Raw genomic sequence first — 15,673 nt, forward strand, 5'->3', positions numbered from 1 at the left:
TCCCAAGAAAGCTGTCACCGTCTTGGTGGTAAGGGAAGGTGCTGTCAAGATCGGGGTTTCGGGGCTCTCCACGGTAATGGAGAGGCCGTGGACAGGAGCAGCCGTGGCCGCTGTGGGCGGGCTGGCAGAAGCAGTTTCTGCTGCTGGGTTCCTGGAATGGCCTTTCTTTCCAGCACATGGATGTGCTCTTCGGGCTGGGCCGGGCCATTGCCTCCACTCTCCTCACTGCGAGAGTGCAGCCTGCGGTCTGGGAAGCAAGAGAGGCACGATTTCCTATGATGCCACAGGTGGCATAGGTTTTCAGGGAGCCTCTTGGCTCCCAGAGAGCACGACCCCCAGCTGTGTGCTCAGCACACTCCCGAGGCTGTGCACTCACCTGTGCATGTGCTAACACCTGTCCCTTAGAATCGACACCCCACAGCGTGCCTGCCATACTTGTCAGAATACACCTGTGCGTGTTGATTCATTTATTTTAGCATCATGACAACTCCAAGGCAATCCAGAAGGCGTCACTAAGTCCATTTTTAAAAACTTGCAACAAAACACTTTGCCGTAAATTTTGAAATTCTTTAAAAAATTTATGAATTGATTGGGGTGACATTGGTTAATAAGGTTATATAGGTTTCAAGTGTACATTTCTGTGACAGATCATCTGTATGTTGCATGGTGTGTTCACACAGTCAAGTCTCGTTCTGTCACCATATATTTGCCATTGAAGTAACTTCATTAAGTCAGTAATTAAGTTTTAGTAGTTTGCTTTCTCGTCAGGTGTATTTTGGAACTATAAAAGCATGAGGAAATTAAGGTATCATGAAATTTCTTTAAAATATTTTATGACCTTAATACTACCAGTTTACTTTTAGTTCTTTTAACTTAATTATTGTTTAGAATAAAGTTCTCTAAATCTGTATTTATTTTGGGAGGGGGTACTTTGTGATAACAGCCTTAGATGACATAATGGAGAACAGCAGATACTGTAACGCGAGGCCCAGGTTTGGGAAGGCTAAAGGTCTGGGGCCGTCATGAAGCTGCTGTGGCCTGACAAATGAGATGGCCAGAGCACACGGCCCGTCGGCAGAGGTCCTAGAGGTCTCTGTGGGTGAGGAGTAAGTCTGTTTGAAACAGGTTCAGAAACATGTAGGTACTTGCCCAGGTCTATAGTCAAGTCTTCATTCAGGGCTTCTTTCCGGTGTCTCCTTTATTTTATTTTTTAAAATATATTTTTATTGATTTCAGAGAGGAAGGAAGAAGGGGAGAGAAAAACATCAATGATGAGAGAGAATCATTGATTGGTTGCCTCCTGCACATCCTCCTCTGAGGATAGAGCCCACAACCCAGGCATGTGCCCTGACGGGAATCGAACCCTTACCTCCTGGTTCATAGGTCGACGCTCAACCACTGAGCCACGCTGGCCAGGCTGGCGTCTCCTTTGTGCCAGCTCTGTGCTATTCCTGGGGATACGATTATGAGCTACAGTGGGACAGTCCCTGTTCTCTTAGAGCTTCTAGTCTAACAACAAGAAACATGGAGCACAGAGTTTAAATAAGCGGCTGGGTTTTACTTAGGTGCTGGGAAGGAAGTATGCAGCACCGTCTCTGAGGAAGGGGATTTCAACTTTGAATCCGGTGTAATTTGTGCCATTGAAGTCGGGCGCTTCCTGTCTTGGAGATGGCCATTTAGTCCAAATTTGGGAGGTTAGAATGCAGCAAAAGTACCCTGGGCATCAGGGAACTGCCTTATAGCATCCCAGGTAACAGTCAGGTATTGTAGTGGGTCCATGAGGTTTAAAACAGTTCTTTGAGCCAGTTTCCAAAGAATGCGTCTGTTAGGACACGGGAGTAATTTGCCTGCATTGTTTTTTACCTGGCGGGTCTCCAGAGTCGTGGTCTTCAGGGCTCTCCCCTCCCCTCACTGAGCAGCTGTTAAAGCTGCTGCCAGGTGAGAAGACCTCTGGGTGTCAGGGTTACGAGCTGTCTCGCCTTGGGAAGGAGCCTCTGAAGGCGCTCTCACGGTCATTAGCACTGGTCCAGACTATGATCCAGGAGTCTGTAGGTCTGAGGAGTTTATGACCACAGCCCGGTCCCTTTTCCTTTCCCCACAGGTATGTGTCTGACTTCACCAGCACTCTCCACTCGATCCGCAAGAAGTGCAAGCTGGATGACATTCCTCCCAGCTCCCTTTTCCAAGAAGATTGGACGGCCTTTCAGAACTCTGTCAGGTGACGTGGGGTTGCAGTTGGAGCACGTGCCTCATGTGGGCTGCACCGACATGCGCAGTCTAACATATACAATGACAAGTGTGTTCGTAAGGGATCGTTCTTTTCTGCATTTCTTTTAAAGCAAATACTCTAGACTCTAAAAACAAGTCCATGAATAAAAACCCAACCCAACTAGACAAACACCAAAAAGACTCCTCTTGCTTTAAAAATACTTTTATACGTTCTTTATAAACTCCTCATCTCTTATGATGACTTACATGTGTACATTTGGTTTAAGGTTTTCTCCCCCTTAGCCTATAGTTCTTACAGACCTGAAAGAGCTTAGAGCTTACGCTGTGGCAGAGGCCTCGCAGCTGGCTCCTGTTGCTGGGTCTGGGCGCCATGGTGCCAGGTGACGGGCAGTGCTGCCTGGTTGCGTTGGCCCTGAGCGGGCCCTCCCAAGCGGTCGTGGCAGCCAGCTCCTGAGACAGCCGGTGTGGCCTGTGGGGCAGTGGGTAGACACCTGTTGCCCCAGCGGCCTGATTAGTTTGGCCATTGATACATCCAGCCAGAGGGTGCAGACGGCTGGCCTGTGGTCAGATCTGACCTGTGGACATGTTTGGTTTGTTCACAGCATTACAGAATGAATTGGATTCGTTGCTAACATTTAAATGAAAAACCTGATTGAACATAACCTAGATTTCTCACAGCACTTAGAAATTGGAACCTCTGGAAGCACCAGGCCCACATTGTCCCAAGACAGGACCCATGGGGGTTGGCAGCCACAATCCCTGTGAGACCGGCCGTACGTTCTCTGCTGTGCTGTGGTTCTGCCATTGCCAGGGGCTTGCTAGCTATACCGTTAGGTTGAGATAAAAAGCAATCTAGAAATTGCTTTGCCTTAAAATCATTCTTCTGGGATATAAATTCTGAAAAGAGATGCTGCTCTTTCCCCACTTGCATTTCTTGCCTGACCTGTGGCCGAGGTGGTGTGTGCAGGGTGCCGGGACACGTGGTCTTATGCAGTCGCCCACTGAGCAGCTCCAGGCCTCCCTCCGTCACTGGATACAGGACCTCCCAGCACCGCTTGGATTATCCCCTCATGGGCTCCGACTAGACTTGACGTTTTTTATGAGATTTAGTGCCCTAGATGCTCCGGTACACCTGTCACCTGTGTGGCCGGGAATGCCAGAAAGTGTTGTGTACAGGTTGTACCTGAGGCAAGTGGAGTCGTTCACTTTCTCAGAAACCCTTCTTATGATGGAATGCCTAGATAGCCTGGTGATGACAGGCACTTTTAGAGAAAGTTAAAAGTTAACTAGACTTAAGATGTTTTTAATCCTTGGATTTGTCCTGCATTATAGTTTGGTGTTGAAGGACCCAGGAGCCTAGCATAAAATTACTTGCAAATTAAGATTGTTAAGTACAGATCTGATGATCATTCGGGCTTATCTCTGAGAAACAAGTGGATTACTCTCCATCTGCCTTTCATGTGATCAGAGAGAATTTTCTAGTATCAAGACAGTTTTCTATGCCTGACAAATGGCAGGCATCTAACAAACATTAAATAATGAACTGTGGATTTTAAATTTTAGATACGGAGTATTTTCAGTCCATTTTCTCAAGGACAAAGCCCAAAAGCCCCTGAGTAGTTGAAAATGTAAAGTTATTTGGGATCATATTGGATAGAACTGTGACTCTTAGCAGAGAGGCCTGTGACGTGAGGATATTAGAAGAGGCTGTCATTTACCTTTTGTGTTAATCACCAACTAATGCAGCTTTCGGGTAGGCTGTCAAATGGTTAACTTGCTTTCCCAGAACCCAGCATTCCACCAAAGGAGTGAATAGTTAGGATTGTTATGAATGAGACAGTGTTTGTGCTGTAAATGTTGGCATTCCAGATACTTGAACTTCAAGTGCTCTCTGTTTTGTGTAGGATAATAGCCACCTGCGGAGAGCTCTTGAGGCAGTGCGGGGACTTCGAGCAGCAGCTGGCAAACAGGTAGGCGAGAGCTGGGGCGAGACCCTGGGTTCTTTCTGGGAAGAGCTTGGCACAGCACACAGCACACAGCACACAGCAGCGACAGCTTATGGTCAGATCTGAAGCCACAGAGTTCAAGGACTGTGTGTACCCAGATACAAGGTGTCATTGTTGTCATCATGAAACATTTATTGAGCACCCAGAAAGGCCAAGGCCAAGGCTGCCTTCTTGGCAGTGGTCGCATAGTTTTGATTTAATTTGGAAGTCTCAGCATATATGAGGAGTGGGCTGGGTTCCACTGCTTGTTTGTAAGTCAGTTATTGGGACTGACCATGAATTTACCCATAGAAATGGTGTTTATAGGTGGTGGTGAGCCCCCGGGTCAGCCTACCAAATCAGAATTCAGCCAGCCAGCCTGCCTCTGGGTGCTGCAGCAGGATTCTGTGCTGCCCAAGGGGGTGCATCTCCATGGAGGGTTTCTGGGATTGGCCTAGGAGAAGTCCCTTTGCCCTCTCTCTGTTCTGACACTTGCCAGGGCCTTATGTCGCCCTAGTGTACTGTTCAGGCTGATTCTCCCCCACACGTGCTCCATAGAATTTGGCACAGGTAATAACTTTGTAGGTAAAAGAAGTTACTTACAGAAATACTGTGTCTGAGGTGATACAACTGTGAGGCAGTGGTTTGAATTGGACGTCAGCTGAGCCATCCAGAGTGCGTGACCGACGATCACTCTTGCGCTGCCTGTTCTCACGGACTCGTGTCTGCCCTTGGACTCCTCTCTCCACATCAGAACACGCACTTTCCTTAATCTTTTTTAATCCTCACCTGAGGAGATTATATGCATGCATGTATATTTAAATATGTTTTTATTGCCCAAGGGAGAGAATGATAGAAACATCAATGATGAGAGAGAATCACTGATAGCTGCCTTCTGCACGCCCCCTACTAGGAATAGAATCCACAGCCTCTTGGTGTACGGGAAGATGCTCCAACCAACTGAGCCACTCAGCCAGGCTCCTCAATTTTTTAATAAAGGTGAATAGTACATTCTAAAGGATAGGGAAGGTTCTGGTTAGGAAGATGATGGGGCCATGATAGATAAAGGATGAGCCTGAGGGCTTGAAAGCCTGGCTCGAGCTTTGGTGTGAGAGAGCGGAGAACAGACTGGGTGTGCCCGGGGGGCCTCTGTAAGAGCCGGCATCATTTTGGAAGCACGGAGCCTGGAAAGGGAAGAGAGCGAGTCACCACCTGTGCTCCCGTCAGGGAGGCCGTGCGTGGGGCAGCGCCCACACAGCTTACCTTCCCTCCCTGCCAGTCTCACCCGAAGAACTCAGACTCGGAGCAAGGACCCTCCCCTGGGTGGCAGCGGCAGGCGCTGGAAGCACCCTGGTTACGCCAGGGGAGGAATGGCCGTGGCTCTCTGCCTAGAGGCCACTTCCTTGCAGGAGGGGGTCTTTTTGTGATTTATGGGTTGGGACAGCAGGACCAAGTTGGGTGTCAAGTGAGGGATTTCCTTCAACTCCAGTTTATAGTCAGTATTGCTTTGTATTGGTTTCAGGTGTACAGCGTAGTGGTTAGACCAGGGGTGGGCAAACTTTTTGACTCGAGAGCCACAATGGGTTCTTAAACTGGACCGGAGGGCCGGAACAAAAGCATGGATGGAGTGTTTGTGTGAACTAATATAAATTCAAAGTAAACATCATTACATAAAAGGGTACGGTCTTCTTTTTCAATAGTTTTATTCATTTCAAACGGGCCGGATCCGGCCCGCGGGCCGTAGTTTGCCCACGGCTGGGCTAGACAATCACATACTTTACAAAGTCTTCCCCCTGATACTTCCAGTCCCCACGGGCACCATGCATAGTGATGACAGTACTATTGACTATATTTCCTATCCTGTGCTTCACATCCCATGACTGATCTGTAACTACCGATCTATACTTCTTAGTCCCTTCACCTCTGTATCACCCAGCCCCCCAAATCCTCTCCCTTTGTGAGTTTGCTCACTGTATCTGTGAGCCTGTTTCTGTTTTGTTTATTTTCTTTAGATTCCACGTATGAGTGAAATCTATGGTATTTGTCCGTCTCTGTGACTGATTTCACTTAGCGTAATGCCTTCTAGGTCCATCCATGTTGCAGATGGTAAGATTGCATCTTTTTAATGGCTGAGTAATATTTCATTGTATACATGTACCACAGTTTTTTTTATCTGCTCATCTCTTGGCGGGCACTTGGGTGGCTTCCATATCCTCTGAGGGTTTCTCTGACGCAGGGCAGCCCAGGCCCGCCTGCCCCTGCATGGTGCCCACTGCTTCTTTTGAGCAGTGGTGTTTTCACCAGGGGCAGGTTTTAGTGAGGTAGTTCCGTGGGACAATAGGGTTTGGGGAATCTAATCTAAACTTCCAAGTTGCCGTGACTGAGGGATGGGAAACAAATTTTCATGAAAAGGAAGCGAACCGAGGAAGTAGATGGAACTGAAATGTGAGTCCTACATGGGCCCATGCTTGCCTCCCCCGTTAAGCTCTGAGCTTAGGGGCAATGACTGTGTTCAGTCATAGTCCCAGGACGTGTCTCAGAGGCACTGCCGTTAGGAGAGAGCTTTTCTCTGATGAGTGAGGAAGTCCAGTGTCATTTCATGTGGTTGAGCTCACAGTGCTAGTAAATACCCAGGCCAGGGGACCATGGCCTAATGGAGATTGCCTAGTGTCTGGGGACGAAGAGGCCAGGCAGGGGGCCCTTAGTTCCTGGGGCTTGGAGCGATATTATTTGAGCATTTTTAATACTAGGCTTGGTTTTTATTGTAAAGCACACTATTCTGACGTTTTAAGCTGTAACCTCTAGTCCTTGAAACATTCCCACTGCGTCTGCTGCTCTTCACCCTGGTGGCAGGCGAGGCCAGCTCCCCGATGCCAGTCCTGCGGAGGGCGAGGCACGCAGCCCCCACCTCCTGTCACCACGCGGGGCCTGCCTGGCGTTCAGGAGATAATTACTGAGCACCTGCCTGTGCAGGGACCATGCGAGGTGCTAGGGACTCCGAGCCGGAGCACAGCCTCACCTTCTAGTGGGATAGAAACGAGACAAGATGACAAATGCCACGAGAGAGGCGAGGGGCTGAGGCAGCAGAAGGCTGAATGGCTTGGGAGGCGTGTCAGGAAAGACGTGGCAGAGAGAAGGCCCTGGGCCAGCGTGTGCAGGAGGAGTGGGTTCCCCAGGTGCACAGGGCAGGGCAGCGTTTTGGGGTGACGGTGAGCACAGCATGTGTGTGGGAAGCATGGGGTGGGTTGGGGTTGGAGTGGCACGACGAGGGGCTGCCAGGGCTCTGGCCATGGAGGGCCTGGGTGCCCTGCCTCGGCATGTTTAGGTGTGTCCTGGGCACTGAGGGCTGCCCAGGCCTGGCTTTTGGAAAGCTCATGCTGTTAACCCACAGGAGGACAGAGCAAGTGGCGTGTGGAAGGACTGGTGGCAGGGAGGCTGCCGAGGTTCAGGCGAGGAGTAGTGACGACTTGGGAGTGGGGCAGCGGCAGGGCCGGCCACAGCTTGGCAGATAGAGGACCCGCGAGCCTAAGCCGCAGGGCCGATGGCCGCCCTCCGCGGCAGCGGCTCCTCAGGAGGGCCTGTCCCAGCGTTTGTGTGCAGGTACGGGCCCTTGTTTCTTGGCAACTCACGGGATTTATTTGTTGGGGAAAAAGTGCTGAGTGCAACCTGAAAGCAGCAGGCCCAAAGCAGTGTTTTTCGTACGAAATGACAGGGAGGGCCGGGGAAGTAGCCACGTTGGGGCTGTCTGGCGACGTTTGCTCCGCTGGTTACGTTTGTTCATACCATTCAGTCCCCACTGAGGTGTGTAGGCTGGAGGATAAAGGGGCTGAGGAAAAACCAAGGCGAGGCTTTTCAGCATCCCCGGGGCAGGTCATCCTGTTGGAGACAGAACTCCAGCTTCCCCGCAGCACTGGGGTTGGTCATCAAGAGTCTCCTGGAGGCACTTTCCTTTCTTCGAGAAGTTGGGGAGGGCCAGCTTCTCCAAGGAGACCCCCTAGCACCTAACCATAAAGGCAGACTTCAGTGACTTTGACACTGAGTGACGGCTAGTCCTGCATGGGGGGCGTGCAGTCTGTTGTCAGCTCTCTGGGACCAGCTGTCCCACTGCTCTGCCCGGTGTCCCTGGAACTGAGGTGCTGGCTGCTCCCAGGGCTCTGACTAGCCCACCCAGTGATGGGCATGTGGAAGGAAGGCCCACACAGAAAGTGCGGGGCCCCCATTGCAGTGAGGGACGGGCCCTGTAGCTGCCTGTCCTGTTAGGAAGACAGCATCTTCCTGAGGAGTGAGTGCTCATCAGCAAAGAGAATCACCTGGTGTCTATTATGTGCCTGGGACCAGCTCACTCCTCCCTGGGGACGGACGCCTTCATTTTCTTGTAAAATGGACCCTAAGTCCACCTGCCTCGGGTATCCTGGGATGGAGTAAGGAGCAGCATGAATGCTTCAAGAAGGCACTTCCAGACAAAGCCCTGGGTGTCATGCTCCCCACTGCCCTTGCAGGATTCTGTCCACAGCCGGGAAGTACCTGTCTGACGCCTACAGCCCCCGGAGCCTGAGCGCGGTTCACGACAGCATCCTGACGGACAGGAAGAGCTCTGCCAAGAACCCATGGCAGGAATATAATTACCTCCAGAAGGACAGCCCCGCCGAATACGCCAGCTTAATGGAAATGCTATATACCCTCAAGGTATGAGACCAGATCGATGGCATTCTTGCCCATGAAAGCGTTCCATTGTCACTCACCTTTCCCTGATCCTGGCTTTCTGGCCCCGTGTGGGCGTGGAGCCGTGGCATGTCCTGCTGCCACCTCTCTGTCTCATTAATGTCGTGGCTTTGAGGGGCTAAGCACCAGACTGGGGTGGAACCAATTACAACAAAGATGTAGGAGTCGGTGGCTGGAGCATTAGTACTGACAGAGGTAGGCTGGAGAGTGTGGCTTCGATCTGCGGCCAAATGAGCTTGCTGTACTTCCCTCCAGGGTTAAACCTTCAGCAGCCCCTGGTCCCCTTTTACGGAGTGGCAGAGGGGGGGCCACAGTGTGTACTGCCTGCCGGCGGGCAGACCAGAAAGGTGGACCCCAGCCCAGAGAGGAGCGAGGGTGGAGAGGACCAGGCCACTCCCTCCTTTGGTGCAAGTTCCTGCAGGAGGCAAATGAGGACTTGGGGCAGTGCCCTGCTCACTGGTCCTTCAGAGTCTTAGTGTGTCTACCACAAAGCTGCCCTTGACTTTGAGCTTAAACCCTTGGGTTTAGGGATAGAAGGACCTCCCAATAAAGGGAATGAGTCGCACAGCTTCCTGCGAATGAGCCCCAGTTCCCAAAAGGCCACAGGCATCCTTCCCAGCGTCATCTCCCCCGCCTCCACCCCCCCCCCCCCCCCCCCCGCATCCGCTGTCTGGTTTGAAGCTCATCTCTCGGTAAGAGGCAGAGGAGACATTGCTCGCGTAGCACCGAGCACAATCTGGAATATCCTGACGGGCCTCAGGCTCTGGGGAGACTGCAGGTGCTTCCGTTGCCCTCCCCGCCCCGCTCCCGGACCCTGCACCCTGGCCCACAGGCTGGCTGCACTGGAGCGTGACAAACCCTTGTTCAAGCGGTTCTGCAAGTCAGTCATCTGTGCTTCTGCGGTTAGGGTACAGCAGCTCCGCTTATCTTTATTGCTGATCTGATTTATTTCTGTTTCTTGTAATCAGTTCATTTATAATAGCAAAACTCAGGTTCCATTTTCCATCTCTGCACTCTCAGGCTGATGGAATTCCTGGGGCTTGCGCAGGCTGTGCACGCTCTGGCCTACAGCCCAGTGTACTTGACCTGACCTCGCGGGGGTCAGGGCTTTGTCCATCACTCTGGTCTATACATGACACTTCTGATTGGGTTTTCCCTGTTCCTTTATCCCCGAGGGACAGTCAGGTCAGTTTCTCCTAAGCTGCCAACCCACGAACCTGGGTTAGCTCAGCTGCATCAGAATCACCTGGAAAAGTGATTTTAAAAATGATTGCTGGGCTCCTGCAGGCTGCTGACTCCAAGTCAGCAGTTCTGGGGGGGAGCCGTGTCTTCCAATGGGCCTGTGCCCCCGGGTCCTGCTTTGGGAGCCCCTGTTGTCTAGCACCCCTCACTGTTCTCCTCTCAGTGGCTTTTCAGAATGTCTAACTAGCCAATGCCTGGGCTGGACTCGGCCTAACAAGGGCCTTTTGCATGTTCTTATCTTAGGAGAAAGGGTCCGGCAACCACAACCTGCTGTCTGCCTCCCGCGCGGCCCTGACTCGGCTCAACCAGCAGGCCCACCAGCTGGCCTTCGACTCGGTTTTCCTGCGCATCAAACAGCAGCTGCTGCTCATTCCCAAGATGGAAGTGAGTCTCCCACCGCCCTGCCTCCTTCCCAGGAACATTCTCCCTGCTCCCCCAAAGCTTCAGGACGGGCCTGCGTGGACTCCCAGAGCAAGGAGTCCCCGCTCAGAGGCAGCTCCTGCTTGCCAAGAATTCCTTATCTTAATTGCGGTTCCTGTGGTGCTGTATTTCCAGGCGTTTCTTGGGATGATTGCTCTTGCTCGATTAGCTTCAGCCATCAGGAGCGTGGCTGTGCCCTCGCAGGGGAGTAGGGAGCCCGGGCGCTGGCTGGGCTGGGCTGGGCTGGGCTGGGCAGGTCGAGGAGCTGAGTGTCCTGTGATGTTTTCGTCATGCCACAGGCCTTTCGGGAGAGTTGGTTCTGGGACTTCACTCGGGAGACTGCTCCCCAGATTGGACCTGGGGGCTGGAGGGGCTGGAGGGCTCTGCTCTGCCCTGGAGGCCGTTCCTCCTTGGCCGTCCTCCCTCCCCCACTTCTCTCTCCTGGTTGTCCTGATTCCTTCTCAAGGAATTGCCCACCAGCCATTCTTTCTCTGCTGGCTCAGTCTCCGGTCCTGATCTCATGGCTTTCCTTTTGGATTCCTGGGACCATCCCCTGGTTCATCTCTCACCGCCGCCTCAGTTCTGTTAGGATTTGGCTTTTTTTTAAAAAATAGTTTTTTGGGAAAGGTCCAATTATGGGGATTTAATAACGAGGGGCTCCTTTTAGGAAGCAACAAGAATGAGTTTGACATAATTACAAGTTCTTGGCTTCCTGCTGCCTCCCTGAAATCATACAGGCCGGGCAGCAAGCGCTCACTGTGCCCTTGGCAAGTCTCAGCCCCTCACGGCATCTCAGAGTCTCCATCTATACAACGACCTGGTTTAACTACACGATTTCAGGGTTCTTTCCTCCCCTGGAATTCTGTGATTCTTTTAATGATTCGTCTGTGCAATGCCATGAGATCTACTCTAGCCAGACTGTATATTTCTTGCATGGTTGGGGCGAGGGTGAGAGTGGAAGACAGCCGTGCCGTCTCAGTGCAGTGGGAGTGATGTCGGTGACCAGTGCCGTGCATGGCTTTGGGTCACGGGGCCGAGGCTGGTACTTCCTCCGTGACCTCATCTCCTCATCTGTAAATGGGGACACCCAGTCATTCTCACCATGCAGATGAGTGAGGATTAGGGAAATTTTGTATATGATGGAATTGAGCACAATGGCCGCGAAATGAGTAGGTGCTTCACAAGGGGTGGTTTTCTTTCTTTCTGTGCGTCTCATTTTTTAAGAGGAATGAGAATTTAAAAAATAAAAAAATATCTACATTTATTTTTAGAAATTAAGCAATAAAGGAAGGTGTGAAGGAACAAGCAAACCTCTGCAGAATCCCAACACCTAGAAATAAGCAGTGTGAACATTTGTTCGTCCACCCAGACTTCTTTCCATGTCTGCCCACATGTCGAAGGCTACACGGCACTACAGGAGGAAGTGCAATTGGACAGCCAGGCTGTTGTTAAAAAATAAAACATATACCATATAAATCTTATTTGAATTTAACTAGAAAAAGAAGATAAAGGAAACCAAAGGAACGTTTAAACTCAAGTTGCTAGTTTTTTCATTGCAAAGGAAAGTAGTTCCAAGCCCTGGCCGGAATCCTCAGTAGTTAGAGGGTCGGCCTGTACACTGAAGGGTCACAGATTCGAGTCCTGGTCAGGGGCACATACTTGGGTTGTGGGGTTCATCCCCAGACACCGTAGGGGCACATGCAGGAGGCAACCAGTTGCTATGTCTCTCTCACATTGATGTCTCTCTCTCCTCCTCCCTCCTTTCACCCCCTCTAAAAATCAGTGGGAAAAAACATCCTTGGGTGAGGATTAACCAAAAAAAAAAAGAAAAAAGAAATTAGTTCCCAGATCTCTCCAAGGTTAAGGAAAAAAAAATTATGGAAACTATTAGAGATCAAAGTCATTGTCTTTGCTGATCACGCTGCCATTTAATTTAATTTAATTCTGTGTTTTTATTGATTTGAGAGAGAGAAGAAGGGAGAGGGAGAGAGGGAGAAACATCCATCAGTTATCCATCAGTTGCCTCCCATGCACACCCTGACGGGAGATGAGTGCACACCCCGGGCATGTGCCCTGACCAGGAACCGAACTGGAGCCTCTCGAGGCCCAGGGTGACGCCCAACCAACTGAGCCACATTGGCCAGAGCTCACACTTCAGTTTAGACAGAGGTTGACACAGGTTCACCTGCCCTGAGAGGCGAGGAGTCAGCATCCTCACAGCTTCTGTCTCCCTCCCCTACTCCAGGCTTGGTTCCTGTTGTTATTTTTATTGGGTTGCAGCTGAAAAACCTTGACCTCTGCTCTGAAATCCTCATTCTCCGTCCCAGCTCTCCACGCCTCCCCCTGCATCCTGAGCTCGTTGTGGGGATGCTTCTGGGCTGCTGGGCTCTGGCCTTCGGCGGGCCTCAGCACAGCGCCCCTGGCGTGGGCGTGGGGCAGGCCTCTCCGCCTTTGCCAGCACGGAAGCACAGCACAGAGGCAAACACTCTGGTTTTAAGGATTTGAAAATTAAACCCTGGTCATTGAATGTTTGTTTTTAATGTTTGGTCAGTTGTACCACCCTTTCATATGACAGGAATATAAACCCACACTCTATTCCATTTCAAAATAGATTGTTGAGGTTTAGCTGTGTTACCTGGTAACAGATGGATAGAAAAACCCATTTGAAGGAAATCTATAATAATAAAAGTGTAATATGTTAATTAGACCAGACAGCTGAATGACCTTCCGGGTGTCATTCCGGACGTCCTTCCAGACGAAGCCACCGCGGCAGGGGCCGAGGCAGAGGTGGTTAGGGGCTATCAGGCAGGCAGGTGAGCAGTTAGGGGCGATCAGGCAGGCAGGCGAGTAGTTAGGGGCAATCAGGCAGGCAAGCAGAGTGGTTAGGGGCAATGAGGCAGGCAGGCAGAGGGGCTAGGGGCGATGAGGCAGGCAGGCAGAGGGGCTAGGGGCGATGAGGCAGGCAGGCAGAGGGGTTAGGGGCGATGAGGCAGGCAGGCAGAGAGGCTAGGAGCGATGAGGCAGGCAGGCAGAGGGGTTAGGGACGATGAGGCAGGCAGGCAGAGAGGCTAGGGGCGATGAGGCAGGCAGGCAAAGGGGTTAGGGGCGATGAGGCAGGCAAGCAGAGTGGTTAGGGGTGATGAGGCAGGCAGAGGGGCTAGGGGCGATGAGGCAGGCAGGCAGAGGGGTTAGGGGCGATGAGGCAGGCAGGCGAGTGGTTAGGGGTGATGAGACAGACAGGCAGGTGAGCAGTTAGGAGCCAGTGGTCCCGGATTGTGAGAGGGATGTCTGAGGGGTTCTGGATTGCGAGAGGGTGCAGGGCGGGCTGAGGGACATCCCTCCACCTCCCCCTCCGCCCTCCCGTACAAATTTTGTGCACTGGGCCTCTAATTTTAAATAAATTTTGAACAATTGAAAACTAATTTCTAGCATTTCCCAGTTGCCCTCTTCAAGCCCACCTTCTCTGCCTGCTTTTTTAGAGACAGTGGAAGGGAGGGAAGGAGTAAGAGAGAGAGAGAAACATCGATGTGAGAAGACCCACCGATTGGTTGCCTGCCGCAGGTACCCTGACAGTGGTCTGGGCACAAACCTGCAACCCAGGTATGTGCCCTTGACTGGTATTGAACTCTGACCCTTTGGTGCACAGGCCTGCATTCTAACCACTGAGCACACTGGCCGGGGTCGTCCTTCTGTTTAAGTGTGGTTCCCATCTGTTCCCAGGGCCACTGCCCTGGTCCAGGCTCTCATCGCCTCAGCTGTTTCTTGAGCTTTCTCTCTGCCTCCCACCCTCAGTCCTCCTCAGCGTTGCTGCATTAATTTTCATAAAGCTTTGCTCTAATTTGGTCTCTCGCCGCCCAAAACTCTTCCTGAGCGCACTTGGGCCAGGATCATAGTCTATTGAAACACGTGTTCATTATGGAAATTTTGACACATATGCAAAGATAGAGAAGAGGACAGTGAGCTCCATGTCCTCAGCACCTGCTTCACCATGGCCAGCTCCTGGCCACCCGTTCCATCGCCCCACCTCAGGCCCGCCTCTTTCGCTCGGTGCGTTCCCTTCCATGTCTACCAGCTCCATTTTTCTCTGTTTCTCTCCCCCCTCCCTTTGCAAGGTATTTCTCGAAGGTAAAGCCTTCTCTTAGCCTGGCGTTCTCCTGCTAGCCGTCTCTCGTCACCTCGCGCATCCTGTGGCCAGCCCCTTCTCCAGTCGCTCTGAGCTCTCGCTGCTCTGAACATTTATTGCACCTGCCACTGAGACCTCCGGAAGAGGGAGCCCGAGTGGATGCGTGTGGGGCGATTTCTTTGTCTGCTCTCTGCAAAGCCTAGCACGTCACAGGCCTTGGTCCTTGTGGGTGATCGGGTGTTCCTTCTCAGTGGGGTGGGAGTTAACTGAAAAGAAGAGGACATTTGGAAAGAAAAGTGAGGTTCTCAAGCAAGAACACAGAGTTTAGAGAATGGTAGGGCAGGGCGAGGAAGAGAACTTGTCTGGAGGGAAGAAAGTTAGGCAGGCCCTGTGCTGGAGAGCGCAGGAGGACGGCGGCTGAGCTTGGGCGGAAGCCAGGGTGGATGTGGTCACTGCCTTCCCAGAACGCTACTTAAAGGATCAGGCCACCGGATCGGCATCATGTGGCAGAACCGCAGCGTGACCTCGGGAGCCACTCCAGGAGTCAGCCAGAGCGGCCTTGTTTTCCAGGCCGGCTTTAGGGTGACTCAGGTGGAATGAGATTTACGTGTGAGGGTGTGCCAAGCTGAGCTCTGTAACCATGTGTGTGCCGGCGATTTGCCTAACTATGGAAAACGCGAGGGGCTCACGCAGTGACACTGTAGACACCCCCACTTTAAGTGATGAAGGAGGACGTGCGGTGCCGAGGTCGGCCCAGTCAGGGCTCACGTAGAGGATGGCAGCTGGGCATTGGGACTGCTTGCCTCCCCTCCCCTCTGAGTTCTGAGCCAGGTGAGGACTGGGTCCAGAAGGCGGGTGGCAATGAGAGCAGTAGCTCCAACTTAGCAGTGTGGTGTGGGTATTCCTGCAGCCAGAAAGGGCTTCCCAAGCCTCCGTCCCCAATTGTGGGTGC

At 51.9% G+C, this 15,673-nt stretch overlaps 1 protein-coding gene across 3 annotated transcripts in view; it reads left to right on the forward strand.

Annotated features, from left to right (window-relative positions):
- The window catches only part of COG7 (component of oligomeric golgi complex 7), a 63,627-nt gene that overhangs the window by 41,129 nt on the left and 6,825 nt on the right, over positions 1-15,673 (forward strand). For all 3 annotated transcript variants that reach the window (XR_013995949.1, XM_081090212.1, XM_081090213.1), the window contains exons 10-13: positions 2,102-2,218; positions 4,134-4,199; positions 8,714-8,900; positions 10,422-10,562. Coding sequence is in view for 2 of the 3 variants with exons in the window: in XM_081090212.1 (XP_080946338.1) it covers positions 2,102-2,218; positions 4,134-4,199; positions 8,714-8,900; positions 10,422-10,562 (511 nt within the window). In the remaining variant the exon portion in view is untranslated. The remainder of the gene's footprint in view (positions 1-2,101; positions 2,219-4,133; positions 4,200-8,713; positions 8,901-10,421; positions 10,563-15,673) is intronic.

This window comes from Myotis nattereri (assembly GCF_964212035.1).
Source record: "Myotis nattereri genome assembly, chromosome: 4".
NCBI lineage: Eukaryota > Metazoa > Chordata > Mammalia > Chiroptera > Vespertilionidae > Myotis > Myotis nattereri.